Raw genomic sequence first — 15,387 nt, 5'->3', positions numbered from 1 at the left:
ATTCAAGCGGTTCGATCAAAGAATTTAAAATTTTCTTGTGAATCTGAAAATATGATATTCTTCGACGGTGGTGGGCAGTTGGGGATGATCAACGAGAGGAAGCATAGGAGCATCGTGCGTTGTGTGTATGTTGTGAACAGTTGAGATGAAAGGAAAGAGAAAGTGGGAAGATAAAGTCCTATTATTATGCCTAATATAAATGAACCCTTAATTATATCCCTAATTTGAATTATGGTATAAAAATGGTAATTTAGTATGCTTAAATGTAATAAACACAAACCTTAAATATCGAGGGTAATAAAATTTGATATATGATATAGGTAGTTAAAAATCCCAAAATAAAATCATAACTCAACAAAACGACACCCCTCCTCGCAACTCTCTCTCTCTTCTGCCCAGCTCTTGTTCATCCGTTCGAGACGGTTTTCTGTGCAGGCTCCTTCGTAAGCATACTGAATTTCAGAAGAAGGGGCAATTCCGTCAGCTTTTTATCCATATGGGTTTGATCTGAAACCTTCAAAAATTTCCAGGTGTAGGTCTTTTTTCTGCCAATTGAGTGCTGCTAAAAGAGCTACTAGAAAAGACACTGTTTTTGGAGTAAAGATTCAAACTTTTTGCTTCTATGGAGGCTTACAAGAGATGGGTTAGAAGGAATCGTGATTATGTTCGCCAATTGAGTTCTCTAGCCAGTGTAAGCCCCTCCTCTTAAACTCTTAACATTTATTGGTTTTATTTTTTAATTTCTATTGTTGTTAGCACAGGTGTCTTTTTACCTCTTGGTTTTTGTCCTGATTAATTGTGTTATATTTTTGGCTTCTGCTAGCTTGCATGTTGATGCTGTTTTGTTATTGGCAATTGTGTGTGAGAACTATTCTTGATTCTGCTTCAGTTTGGGATGATAGTTTCGAGAATGGAACTGATTATGGTGTATGAATCCTAGATAGCTGGTTTATATCTGGATTAGGGATGTGGGTTGCTCTGTGTAAAAACAGCTAATTTATGATGAATGATTATTTATTATTGGAATGAGAGGGGCCGAATAGAATGGAAGGGACATAGAGCCGGCTCCAAGTCCCCTACAAGTTGGGGATTGAGGCATAGTTGAATATTCTTAATAAGCCAATATATCTATTATGAGTATTATGTTGGAGGTTTGTTCCCTTAATTTTTCTTTTGGGGTTTACATATTTCTTTTAAAATTTATCCAGAATAAGAATGTGTTGTTTCGCCAAGTGTTGGTTTTAAATCTCCGCTCAGACTTATCTTAGAAGCTTTTCTAATTCAGCTCGAGGAATGAAGCTGGTTCTAACCATGTATTGCTAGCAAACTGTTAAGGATATGTTACCTTGCCAACATGTGAGGCCTATTACTAGGGGGTTTGTTGAAGAAATTTTATGCAATTTTTCTGTGTTGAAGTTAATTTTGATTTAACTGCTTATATAGGTTCTTCTTTTGCTTTATCCTACCTGTCCTCCCCCCTTCCCTCGGCTGACCCATCCATTAAAAAAACGAAAGCACATATTTGTGCTGCCCCTATGTTTGGGATTGAGTAAGCCAAGATTGTAAAGACTATTGTCTTTTCTAAAGTTTTTGGGTGTAATGGAACTTTGTACCATAGCTTAGATCTTGATTAGTTACGGTAGATTTAAAATATTGAAGAACGAAGGAGATGGCCAAAATTTGGCGGGCCTCCCTTTCTAAAATATTTTCATTTTTTCTTTTTGGATCCTGCAGTAGTATATGTAAGTTTCATTGTTGTCACTCACTTCTACTGATCAAAAAAAAGATCTTACATTATTGTCATTAGCACCGTTTGATTGTCAAGTGCATGAAATCTAGTAGATGGTGATAATCTGGTTTCTAATGTATGACCAGGGAATGACATGGCTTCTTCCAGAGCGGTTTGCTGCATCAGAAATTGGGCCAGAAGCAGGTTTATTTGAAATTTTGGTAACATTGGGCCTCTTCTTGCTGCTTATAAAACTCAGAATAATACCTTTTCTATTTCTAATTAGCTTCCACCATGCGTCTCTTCTTAGGAAGCAAGGCACAAAAATACTGGCAGTTAATCTTTCTGATGTCATTTTGTGAAAATTTTGCAAGTTTAACCAATCAAAGAATATTAAGTATCTTGTCGCTTCATATAATGTTTTAGTTCCCATTGTAACCTTTTTTTTGTAGGCGCCATTTTAATGTAAATAAGTAACTTATTGATGTAGTGGTTTAGCTATGTTAGTTTTCCTACTCCGCATGGTTATGTTTATTCATTGCGCCCTATTTTTTGGCAGTCTCCTCGATCCTTGGAATGGTTACCACCGTAAATGAGCATATTATAGAGACAGCTCCAACCCCTGCGCGTACAAGTTCTGCAGAGACTTCTTTTCTCCCTTTGTCATTATGCCTTACTTTGCTGAGGGACTTGGAAACATTGATTGAAGTAGTAGCTGAGCAGCTCTATGGTGAAGACAAAAAATGGAATTTAATTGTTCTTACAGAGGCTGCCAAGTAAGTTACATATTTAACTTTCACGCTACTTAGTTACCAGCTTCAGCCTCAAATACTCTTTATTTCAACTTCAACTCAAATATTATCCAAACACCTACAAGTGGTAATTTATGATTAAACATTTGTACTGCAACTTCTCTTCCAATGGATGCCAGGGTGTGTGTTAGGCTGGCTGCTTTCAGAAATACAGGATATAAAATGCTTTTGCAAGGTGGGGAGACTGAAAACTTAGAAGATTCAGGTGATTCGAGTCCACAAGAAAGCATGGGGCATTTAACGAAGCCCATCCGGAATCAAGGACCGGGTGCCAATCACCTTCAGGGTTGGAACTCATGGAATCTTGAAGGTAGGGCAATGTCCGCCTTAAGTAACTTCGGTCAGAATGCTAGGACGGTTTCTGAGCCTACTTGGTTGCGCAGGGTTCAACAGCATCAAGCAATTCTGGAACCTCCAAGTAATTATTTGTTTCAGCTGAATTAAAATCTTTTGCTTCTGTTGGTGAAACAGTTATTTTCTAATGTGTTAACTTTCCTTATGTTATTACAGCTAAGGTGATCACAAAGCCCAGTCTGTCAACCTTCTTATCTGAGAAAGGTACTCGTGGAGGGTTATTTGTGACCGGGGAGATTATGTTCATCCTAAGGCCTCTTATTTATGTCTTCCTGGTAAGGAAATATGGAACACGATCGTGGTTTCCTTGGTTCATCTCTTTGGCTGTGGATCTCATGGGGAACAGCATTCTCTCGGTCATAACAATGCCCCAGGATAGCAGGAAAGACCAGCATTTTCAATTTTCTAAATCCGAGAAGGATGAGGTTCGGAATTACAGATTATTGCACAAAATCTTTTTATCTATAGCTTAAACTAATTTCTAATTCACTTTTATTATCCTTAATGGTACCTCCCCTCACCCCATCAAAGAAAAGGCTTCTATTCCCTCAAAAAAGAAAATAAGAGGTGTACCTATCTGCTGTTCCGGTTACCAAATCTCATACTAAACATTTTGCATTGTTGCTTCAGACGTGTTTCATTCAATGGTGGATGGAATAGCGTGTTATTGGTCTTTCTCACTCTTTGTCTTGACTGTCTTGAAAATTACCGTTCTTATCTCCCTGGGGGCTAAAAGTGGTATTTTGAATCCTCCTTGGTGACTCGTACTTCCAACCTGAGGTGGATGGCCCTTTCCACTAGGAATCCATCACTACTCAATCTGCATTTCTTATTTTGTCTTGTCGAGACTATGGATTTTCATTCCATTTCTTGCTTTCTGTCTCACCCTTTCTCCCCTTTGAATATTCAGCTAATTTGTTCATTAGCTTTTGAATTTATCTATTGCAGCCATAAAATTTTACTTCACCTGTAAATGATACTATGTTTTACTCCAAAAACTGCAGTTAAAAAGAAGGAAGCTGCTTTGGGTGCTTTACCTCATGCGAGATCCATTTTTCTCCGAATACACCAGGTAAAGAAACTCTTTTTCTGTCATTTCTTGTTAGGTGCTTCATATAAGAAACGCAGGAAAGTGAACTAACAGAAATTAAAGCAATGCTAATGCCTTAAAATGATTTCAGGCGAAGACTTGAAAACACTCAAAAAATTGTAGAACCTGTTCCTGTAGTTGGATTTTTCGCAGGTATTTTTAACGCACTTTTGTACCTAGTTTCAAGAGTTGCTCCATTTAACATTGTTGATTTAAATTTTCACATGATCCTTCCTAACAATTTTTTTTCTTTGATGTGTAGAAAAATTTATTGAACTACTTATTGGAGCCCAGACTAGATATACCTACATGTCTGGTTCTTGAAGGGAAGCCACTGAATGTTTGATGCATTCTTTGTTACTCCTATTTGGCAATGGAGATCAACTTTTTCTCTTTTTTTTTCAGTTGTAGCATTTTGAAATCATAATCAAGAAAAGGTGTAGCATTTTGAAATTAGAACTAAGAATAGGTGTATAATTATGTTTCTATCCAAAAGTATATGGAGGTTTGATGCTGCATCAGATGGAGCAGTGATCAAACACTATTATATTGCTGGCTGTTTATTTTATAAATCATGGTGCACTAAGCTCCCGCTATGCGCGGGGTCTGGGGAAGGGCCGGACCACAAGGATCTATCGTATGCAATTTTACCCTGTTTTTTTGCAAGAGGTTGTTTTCACGGTTAGAATCCGTGACCTCCTGGTCATGTGACATCAACTTTATTTTATAAATCATGATTAATACTTGGTGATTAAAGTTGCAGCAGATTACAAACAAATTTAGTTTATCTTTTTCCTACAATTAGTAGCTAACATCATTTTGACAATGATATATAAGAATAATAATATGTTGGAAACTACTCGAATTAGGATCTGAAGACAAGTAGTCATTTTGAGTGTGAAGACCTGAACTAAAATATGAAAAGGAAGCTTAATCTAAAAAGTAATTGGAAAATCTGGCGATGGTAAACATGTGCGCACCTTGATTATTAGTACATTTGAGTATTTTCAAGTATCTCAATAAAACTCCTTTGCCCTTTTACTTGCTAATGTATTTTATATCATTGGATTAAAGTGACCGACAACTAAAGGTATCCGTTTATGATAAGTTTAATCTGATAACTCAAAAAATAAAGTAAATAACTTGTTCGAGCCGATTATAATACAAGGATAATATAAATATTTCTAAAAACGTGGCTTAGCTAGGGTTTGCAGTGGGGGTACAAACACTCTTTGGGACCATCCTCTAATCTCCCTACCAAGTTTGGTCTTGTAGGTGACGCATAGTCCTATAGATTTAGGTGGCATTCGGATTTTGGTTTTTGGTCTAATTTTTGTAAAACAATTTGCGTATTTAAAATTGGTTTTTAGAAGAAAGAGTTTTGTCTGAAGAAAAGTTTTGGTTGAATATTCGAAAAGGAAAAAGGAAAAAAAAACTTTTGAAGACAATAGGAAGACAGAATGCCAAGGTCATATGAGTAAAAAGTATACTTTCAATTGGTATTTAGATTTTAGACTAAACCTACAAAAACATTATATTTAACCGTACGGCGAAGCTACTTCTTCTTATTGGATGCCCGGTGCCCACCAAAGCACAGACTCTACTCATCCAGCTGGTGAGGCTATTACACTACAAATTGACAAGGATTGATAATAAGCACAAACACTACAAATTGACAAGGATTGATAATAAGCACAAATCAGGCCTTTCGCCGAGATAAAAGGAAGATTCTTTATAGAAGATTTATCACTTAAATATGGTTAGTTAAATATATTGTGACCTCAATTTGTCATATAATCAAAATAAATATGGGTTGTTAATGTTATTTGATGTAAATATTAGACGAAAATGGCAACCGTTGGTTGGGGTTTGTTTTGAATTTTCACATTGGTTTCCCTTGACCAACACAGGCTTATTAAGACTAATAGCCCGTTTTGCCCAAGCTTATCCAAGCTAAAAGTACTTTTTTTTAATAAAAAAGAGTGTTTTTCTTTCTTTCTTTTTAAAGTGTTTTTTTTAAAGCGTTTGACCAACTTTTTTAACACTTTTTTGACCAAGCTTTTGAGAAAAAAGTGATTTAAAGTGTTAGTTAATTTCTTTTGAAATTTTAAAATATATTTTTCTTTGTACATTATTTATTTTTTATTTCTCTATCTTTACTTCTTGTGATTCCATGTAATTGCTTATATTTTATTTTTTATTTATTTTATTATTCTATTTTTTGAAACTACACCTCCTAATATTAGAAATAATGAGTCATTAACAAACTTGACATATAATGAGTGATGAAACTAAAGTGAAATTTCATTGTTGAATGTGGTTATAGACTTGTCATGTTTCCTAATTTTAAGTTGCAGTGGGACTTACTAATATTATGTTGGAATTTGACATATGTTAAACTATTTTTTTTTTTTTGAATTTTGAAAATGTGTTATATTCATGGTTCCAATTTACTTATTTTAGTATTATTGGCTCACATTGCATGTTGTTCATTTTTTAGTTGGAATTGATAGATTAGTTTTGTCAAACATTTGAATAATGTTATGACACTATATTTATGAATATTAATTTATTTTATCAAACATGAACTCCATGATGTTCTTACAAAACATATATTTTTAATTTTTGCAAGTATCTAAACTAAATATTATTAATTTTAATATATATATATATATATATATATATATATATATATATATATATATATATATATATATATATATATATATATTATTTTTACAATATTAGTTATAAATATCTGATTACTAACTAATGTATATTCACGAAAAAATATACATCTTAAATACCAAATATAATGTCATTTACACTTATAAAAATTTATAGGCATATATTTATTATATTAACTTTTAATTTTTGATAAGTACTTAATTTAAAATTTAATCTAATTGTGTAATTATATTTGTGCAACCAAACAGTAAACTTGTAATTACATTATGACAAACAAACAAGTCGTCGTAATTACACAACTGTGTAATTACTACCCTAGTAATTACACCAATTCCAATTACAGGGTGACTTTCCAAACAGACTCTAATTGTTGCTTAGAAGTGCTTTTCAAATTAATTAGTCAAACACAAACTATTTTTTACCAAAATTACTTTTAATAAAAAAACACTTTCTCAAAATAAGCTGATTTTTCCTGCCGGCCAAACATGCTATAACTTGGTTTGGTTTTTACAATGCAACGAGCTATGCATGATCTAAGTTGCAATCTAATTGATTAACAAATTTAAGTCGAATGCTTGCCATTCTTAACCAAACTTTAGAGATTAAGATCATGGCATTTCCATCATATTAAAGTACTGAGGTCCAGCACCTATTAACCCATTTACTACAGTAGCCCAACTCGTGCCACTGCCCTACTCTGCTTCTTTCCATATGAGTGCATCATCGACTAGAGATGGTACCCTAACCGAGGGGTCTGTATTTTAAAGCAGTAGATACCAATTCGATGGATTTGGTCAGTTTTAAAAATCTTTTGACAACTCTAGCCATCCCCTAACCTCATTCTTGGCCTATTTGCGGTAGGTAGAAAATAAAATTACCCGTAAAATATCTATCTTGCGTGTATAATTTTAGGAGTAGATATGTTTAAATATGATTGGATAATATGTATTTTCACTTTCATTTGCGATTTTATCATAAGATTAAATTACATTTTGATGTAAATAATATGTATAGAAGGTAGAACCCCCTCAATCAACGTAGTGACATTTATTGGTTCTACACAAATTAAATCATGGTCACACCAAAGCCCATCTTTAGGAGCTATGAGTAATGAGTACTGGCGTTCTATATATAAGCTATGGAAGCAGCACAAACACACTCCATCCCCATGGAATCTAAAAACACCAACAACATTAACAAGTCCTACATGGCAGCGCCACCATCGGCACGGCGTCGGCAGGTAGCTCCGCCAATCGCAACACCATTAATATCTCCCAAGCAAGAGCCTCATGATATGGCTGAGAAACCGCCGGCACCACCCATTATCAAAGTGACACTACCCACCCCAACACTGAAACAGTCGGTATCACCTCCACATATGCCACCGTCACCGCCACCGACACCGCATAACAAGGCTGTTACATCTACAAAAGACCGACACACCAAGGTAGAAGGAAGAGGGCGGAGGATAAGAATGCCGGCAACATGTGCCGCCAGAGTCTTTCAACTTACCCGTGAACTTGGTCACAAAACTGACGGCGAAACTATTCAGTGGCTCTTACAACATGCTGAACCTTCCATAATCTCCGCTACTGGCACAGGCACTACCCCTGCCATTGCCGTCTCAGTTAACGGCTCCGTCGAAATCCCCACCACTAAAAATGGCCCTTTAACGCGGAAACGCAAACGTTGTACTACTAACAGTGAATTTATCAACGTTAAACAAAGAAGTAATTGCCATGCAATTATGACTACATGCAGTCCTAGTACTATTGACGTGAAGTGTAACAAAGTGACAACTATTTTCGCTCCCGTTATGTCAATAGTACCAAGTCAGACAATACTGCCACACGTGTCAATGTTCGCTGTTCCTACAAGAATAAACTCAATGGCAGCAGCGTCACCTGTTTGGATAATTCCACAAACACCATTGATAACAAGAACACCAAGTGTAGCTGATCAGGTGTTGGCGGTGCAGCCTATTAATTGTTGTTGTTATTTCCGTGTTGCGGAAGTCAAATGTATATAGTATGAATAAGTCACAACTATTGTACCAAAAATTATGACAGCCACCAAATAATAAATAAGACAATAAAACAATAATAAAAGAAACACCAGAATTTACGAGGTTCGATTAATTTTGCTTACTCCTCGGACACAACCAATATTTTATTCCACTCCAAAAATATAAGTGAAATAATACTAAAGAGAGAAGATACAAATGCCTTAAGAAGATAAGAAGACAAATGAGAGGTGTGTTTAAATCCTGAACATTAGACCTTCTTTTATAGGGAAAAATCCCCCCCAACTCTACTTCCCAACCGACGTGGGACAATTTGACATCTTCAACAAATCTCCACCTTGACAAAATTCCACATCTTCAATTCTCTCTCAATAACAAATTTTGGTTGTGTCTTCATCTTCAATCTTTAGTGTTCAATAATGTTGATCAAATCCAAACAATGTTGAAACTTGATCGTAGTCACCACTTTTGTCAGCATATCAGCAGGATTCTCTGTAGTATGAATTTTCTTCACCGTGACTCCACCTTCTTCAATGATTTCTCGTAGAAAATGATACCGAACATCAATGTGCTTCGTCCTTGCATGATAAACTTGGTTCTTTGCTAATTGAATAACACTTTGACTATCACAAAAAATTGTGATACTTTTTTGTTCAACACCAAACTCCTTTAGCAATCCTTGAAGCCAAATTGCCTCGTTTACAGCCTCTATAATAGCCATGTACTCTTCCTCTATTGTAGACAAAGCAACTGTTGACTGCAAAGTAGACTTCCAACTAACTGGTGCCTTTGCAAAAGTAAACACATAACCAGTAGTTGATCTTCGTTTGTCCAGATCACCCGCAAAATCTGAGTCACAATATCCAATTACAGACTGATTGCATTCCTGCTCAAAAACTAACCCAACATCTACAGTATTATGAATATACCGTAGAATCCACTTCACAGCTTGCCAATGCTCCTTTCCTGGATTATGCATATATCTGCTAATAACTCCAACAGCTTGTGAAATGTCAGGTCTCGTACAGACCATTGCATACATCAAGCTACCAACAACATTTTCGTATGGTACATTTGACATATACTCTCGTTCAGCTTCATCCTTTGGCGACATAGTAGTACTTAGCTTAAAATGGGGAGCAAGTGGAGTACTAACTGGCTTAGTCTTTTCATCTATGCCAAAACGTTGTAGTACTCTTTTCAAATATTCTTTCTGAGATAAACAAAGTTTCTTTGAACGTCTATCTCTTATTATCTCCATGCCAAGAATTTTCTTTGCCTTACCCAAATCCTTCATCTCGAACTCCTTCTTCAGTTGAATCTTCAACTTATCAATTTCTTCCGAATTCTTGGAAGCTATCAACATATCATCAACATATAGGAAAATATATACAAAGGAACCATCTTTAAGCTTGCGCAAATACACACAATGATCGTATTTGCTTCTCTTGTACCCTTGCCGCAACATAAACTCGTCAAATCGCCTGTACCATTGTCTAGAAGATTGTTTCAATCCGTATAACGATTTTTCAAGTTTGCACACCATATTTTCTTTTCCAGAAACTTTGAATCCTTCTGGCTGAGTCATGTAGAATTCCTCCTCCAAGTTTCCATGTAAAAACGCAGTTTTTACATACATCTGAACTAGTTCCAAATCCAATTGCGCTAGCAAAGCCAACATAATTCTAATTGAGGAATGTTTTACAACTGGAGAAAACACTTCATTGTAATCAATTCCCTCCTTTTGAGAATATCCTTTGGCCACCAATCTTGCTTTGTAGCGAACATCTACTTGGTTAGGAAATTCTTCCTTCTTTGCAAATATCCATTTGCACCTAATTGCTTTCTTTCCCTTCGGGAGATTGGCCAATCTCCATGTATGATTCTGATGAAGGGACTGTATTTCATCATTCATGGAAATCCTCCACTTATCTTCTTCTGAACTTTGGACAGCGTCTTTATAAGTGGTAGGAACATCATCAGCTACAATTGAGGTTGCACAAGCAACCGTCTCTATGAGACGAACAAGTTTCGTTATTATTCTTTTTGGCTTGCTGGTTGCTATTGATTCAAGTTGTTGTTGAGGTTCCTGAGTTGGAATCTCCTCTACTGGCTCTCCTTCCAAAGGGTAATCTTCATTTGTTTCCTCCTCTGCTTCTTGTGTAGGAAAAATAAATTTTCCCTCAAACTCCACCTGCTTAGAAACACCTTCATTTTGTTTGGTATCTTCTGTTACCTTATTTACCATAGCAGATTCATCAAAGATAACATCCTTGTTGAATATTATTTTCTTTGTCATAGGATACCATAAGCGATATCCTTTGACTCCAGAAGTAATTCCCATAAAAATAGCCTTCTTTGCCCTTGGATTCAATTTTGACTCTGTCACATGATAATATGCAGTTGAGCCAAACACGTGCAAAGAGTCATAATCTACAGCAGGCTTTCCATACCATTTTTCAAATGGTGTCTTGCCATCAACAACAGTAGATGGTAAGTGATTAATGAGGTGGCATGCATATGTAACTGCCTCAGCCCAAAATTCTTTGCCCAAACCAGCATTGGACAACATACACCGTACCTTCTCCAGCAAGGTCCGATTCAGACGTTCTGTCACTCCATTCTGTTGTGGTGTATGTCTGACAGTGAAGTGTCGGACGATGCCATCATTTTCACAGACCTTATTGAAATGATCATTTTTGTATTCACCTCTATTGTCTGTGCGAATACACTTGATCCTCTTGCCTGTTTGATTCTCCACCATTGTCTTCCATTTGAGAAAAATTTCCAACACTTCATCTTTGCTCTTCATTGTATATACCCACACTCTTCGGAAAAAATCATCAAACAAAGGTTACAAAATAGTGCTTCCCACCCAATGAAGGTGTTTTAGAAGGACCCCAAACATCAGAGTGTACATAATCCAAAATGCCTTTAGTATTATGGATCGCTGTACCAAATTTAACCCTTGTCTATTTCCCTTTGACACAATGCTCACAAAACTCCAAGTTGTAAGCCTTTACTCCTTTTAACAATCCTTGATCTGATAGAGTTTTCAAGAATTTTCCTCCAGCATGTCCCAAGCGCATGTGTCATAGCTTGGTTGCTTCTGCCTCTTTGTCGTCACTGGATGTCACTGTCGCTGTCCCAATAACTGTACTGCCACGATACCGGTACATGTTATTGTTCTTCCGATTAGCCTTCATTACCACTAGTGCACCGGAGCATACTCTCATCACTCCATTTTCTGCAATGATTTTGAACCTTTTTGATTCTAGAGCTCCCACAGAGATAAGATTCTTCTTCAAATCCGGTACATATCGAACATCTGTTAATGTTCTCATCATTCCATCATGGTTTCTTAATCGTATTGAACCAATTCCATATGAGGTAAGAGGGCTGTTGTCCGCTGTGTGGATGACTCCATATTTTCCTTCTTGAAAATCCACGAACCAGTCCCTGTTGGGACACATATGATAGCTACAAGCCGAGTCCATCAATCATATGTCTGATGATGTTGATGACTCTGTTGTAATTAATGAGAAGTCTAAATCATCACAATCAGTTACATTTGAATCCATAATGGCCTTTCCATTGTTATGTTTGGCCTTATTCTTCAACTTCGGACAGTCTTTCTTCCAGTGCCCCTTTTCTCGACAAAAGGCACATTCATCTTTGCTGGGTCTGGATCTTGACTTGGATCTTCCCTTCTTTGTCCTCGTTTGATTTTGAGGACGACCCCTCACAAATAGTGCTTCTCCTTCTCCGCCCTTCTGTTTTTCTCGCTTTCTTTGTTCATAGATGTACAAGCCGAACAAACTTATCTGAGAGAAACTTCGTCATTTCCATGGAGTAGAGTAGTTTCAAGGTGCTCGTACTTATCAGGAAGTGACGCCAACAACATCAAGGCCAAGTCACCATCATCATAAGTTGTATCCATATTTTGCAAATCTGTGACCAACTTATTGAAACTAGTGATATGTTCATTCATCGTGGTACCAGGAACATAGGTGAAGTGAAACATTCTCTTCTTCATGTACAATTTATTTTGACTGTTTTTCTTCAAAAATTTATCCTCCAGTGCTTTCCATAATTTACTTGCAGAAATTTCCTTTGTGTATGGATATTTCTGCTCTCTAGCAAGGTAGGATCGAATGGTACCGCGAGCAACACGATTGATAATTCTCCAGTCTTCTTCTCCAATAGCATCTGGTCTCTTTTCTTCAATAGCAAGATCTAGCCCTTGTTGAAAAAGGACATCTAGAACCTCGCCTTGCCACATCCCAAAATGTCCTGACCCGTCAAAAATTTCTACCGCAAATTTCGCATTTGACACAATTCTTATCATAAGCGAAGATGCCAATGATGACGTATTGTTGATACTTGATGTAGATTCTTCTTGTTTATTGTCTCCCATCTTTGACACGAATATTATTTAATAGCTGACGATACAAATCAAGATTATTTCCTTTCTGGTGTGGAAGATCAGACTAAGCTGCAACCACAGAGCATACTAAGACAGAACCTTGACACAGTACCAAGATAAATCTTTTCTGATGTGGAAGATCAGACTATGCTGCAACCACAGAGCATACTTAGACAGTACCTTGGCTCTGATACCAATTGTTGCGGAAGCCAAATGTATATAGTGTGAATAAGTCACAATTACTATACCAAAAATTATGACAGCCACCAAATAATAAATAAGACAATAAAGCAACAATAAAAGGAACACCAGAATTTACGAGGTTCGGCTAATTTTGCCTACTCCTCGAACACAACCAATATTTTATTCCACTCCAAAAATATAAGTGAAATAATACTAAAGAGAGAAGATACAAATGCCTTAAGAAGATAAGAAGGCAAATGAGAGGTGTGTTTAAATCCTAAACATTAGGCCTTCTTTTATAGGGGAAAATCCCCCCCAACTCTACTTCTCAACCGATGTGGGACAATTTGACATCTTCAACATATAGTATTTCTTATCTGGTATAAATATGGAATGATGGAAGATCAAGTTTTAACTTTTCCACTCTTAGATATTATCCTCTTTATCAGCTACCTACAGCAGTAACATACGTAAATATAAATGATATAACTGAAACAAAAATTAATTTGAGCCCACTGAATTCACAGTGTTTCCTTAAGGAATTTAATCCCTTCCTAGTACCCAAGGTTATGGATTATTTCCTCCCAGGATAGAACGAATTACACACTGATGTAGCGGTACTTCAAACCCCAGTATTTCAGCGAACGCAAATTTCGGCAGCAAATCACACTTACAGTTGTTTTGTTTGTAGTTTTAAAACAATGCAGAACAAGGGAGGAGAACTCAGAAGTCGAATGGAAATTTTGAGAGGAAGGAATGCAATGTATAGCCGATGTTGAATTCTTACTGAAGAGGATATCAGATTGCAATTCGTTTTTCCAGTGTATACACAGTGTATACAAAGTGTAGTTTGAGTGTATACAGAGTGTATATCAATTATATACAGAGTGTATATCAATTGTATATTGAGTGTTTCAAATTTTTTTTTTCCGGTATGTTCTTCTTTCTCTACAACTTCTGCTCTATTTATAGCAGTCATGTGAGAGAAATCCGCCCCCTCCATGGTGGAACAAGCATTAGGATATCACGAAGGAAGCACTTACATGGTGGAATGAACACTTGCTTGGTAGGAGGAGCACTTGGCCATGGTAGTAGGTGCACTAGGCATCTTGTTGCTTTCTTGGTGCAACACAATAACATCCGTTACAAACACGGATTATATCACGTTAATATTCACTATTAACAAATAAATTTGTTCCAAATAATTAATCAATCGATCGATCATTTGATCAAATCCGAATCCAAATCAAAATCTCATTTCCCATTCACTCTCATCTTAAGACTATTTCATCTTAAACAAAAACTCAACAATCCAAAACTCAACATTAATTGCGTTAGTGTTAGGCCAGCTACTTTATTGAATATTCCTGCTTCTGCTTTCCTCCTCCTTCTCGATGGGTCATTGAACCGTAGGTGATAACTTTGGAAAGAAAAAAGAATGTAATAACTATAATTTATGAAGCCATGAATGGTTAATTAGGAAAAAGCTTAACTTCTGTGGCTAATTACATTTGTAAAGTTTTCTTGCATTCATCTGATTAACGCAGCTATAATAGTAACGTGTAACTATTTTTAGTGAGCTTAATTTTGATAACCGACAAACTTAAGTACAAATAACTTCTTATAAACAACTAAAATAAATTATACTACTGCTTAAACTTCTCTACATGCTGAAATCCAACGTTGCAAAATTTTGTTATACCGTCAGCGAATACTCCGTTTTACATTAGAATCTTTTTTTTTTGTCCATTCCGATTGTTTTATTTAGAAATTCTTTAGTTTGAAGATCCAGTTTTGTCTCCAGAGACCTTTATGTCATATATTTCAGTTTATGTGCCAAATTTTTTTTTTATTTGTTTTAAAACCATGCCTAGTAAGACATCATCACATAAAATGAAACAAAGAAAGAATAATAGAGAAAATCTATTTTCCTCACGGAATGGCAGTTGCACTTATAATTCTAATAAATCATTGGTACCTAGTCTAGTTTCTCTGAAACTAAACACAACTAGTAAAAGAGTAGGAGAAATAAATTAAAAGAGGAACCAAGAATTTCCAGTAATATGGAGTTCAAGCACATAG

The 15,387-nt window shown here is 36.0% G+C and overlaps 1 protein-coding gene across 2 annotated transcripts; it reads left to right on the top strand.

Moving 5' to 3' along the window:
- The first annotated feature begins 338 nt into the window (after positions 1-338).
- LOC107810371 (peroxisome biogenesis protein 16) lies at positions 339-4,557 on the top strand. 2 transcript variants are annotated; one of them, XM_016635144.2, is made up of 8 exons: positions 339-691; positions 1,876-1,933; positions 2,289-2,505; positions 2,661-2,959; positions 3,052-3,320; positions 3,900-3,967; positions 4,077-4,138; positions 4,248-4,557. In XM_016635144.2, the coding sequence occupies exons 1-8, from the start codon at positions 623-625 to the stop codon at positions 4,307-4,309; spliced, it is 1,104 nt and encodes a 367-aa protein (XP_016490630.1). In that variant the 5' UTR covers positions 339-622; the 3' UTR covers positions 4,310-4,557. The 2 variants fall into 2 exon arrangements, with proteins under 2 accessions (XP_016490630.1, XP_016490631.1); XM_016635145.2 differs by having other exon boundaries at positions 349-691; positions 1,876-1,950.
- The last annotated feature ends 10,830 nt before the right edge of the window (positions 4,558-15,387 follow it).

This window comes from Nicotiana tabacum, chromosome 7 (assembly GCF_000715075.1).
Source record: "Nicotiana tabacum cultivar K326 chromosome 7, ASM71507v2, whole genome shotgun sequence".
In the NCBI taxonomy this organism is placed as follows: domain Eukaryota; kingdom Viridiplantae; phylum Streptophyta; class Magnoliopsida; order Solanales; family Solanaceae; genus Nicotiana; species Nicotiana tabacum.
The sequence above is the reverse complement of the archived record's forward strand: the minus strand, read 5'-3'. Positions and strand labels throughout refer to the sequence as shown.

Coding starts and splice junctions, on each gene's coding strand:
- LOC107810371 (XM_016635144.2), top strand. CDS start 623: ATGGAGGCTTACAAGAGATGGGTTAGAAGGAATCGTGATTATGTTCGC. Junction 1,934..2,288: donor AGAAATTGGGCCAGAAGCAG/GTTTATTTGAAA, acceptor ATTTTTTGGCAG/TCTCCTCGATCCTTGGAATG. Junction 3,968..4,076: donor TTTTTCTCCGAATACACCAG/GTAAAGAAACTC, acceptor AAATGATTTCAG/GCGAAGACTTGAAAACACTC.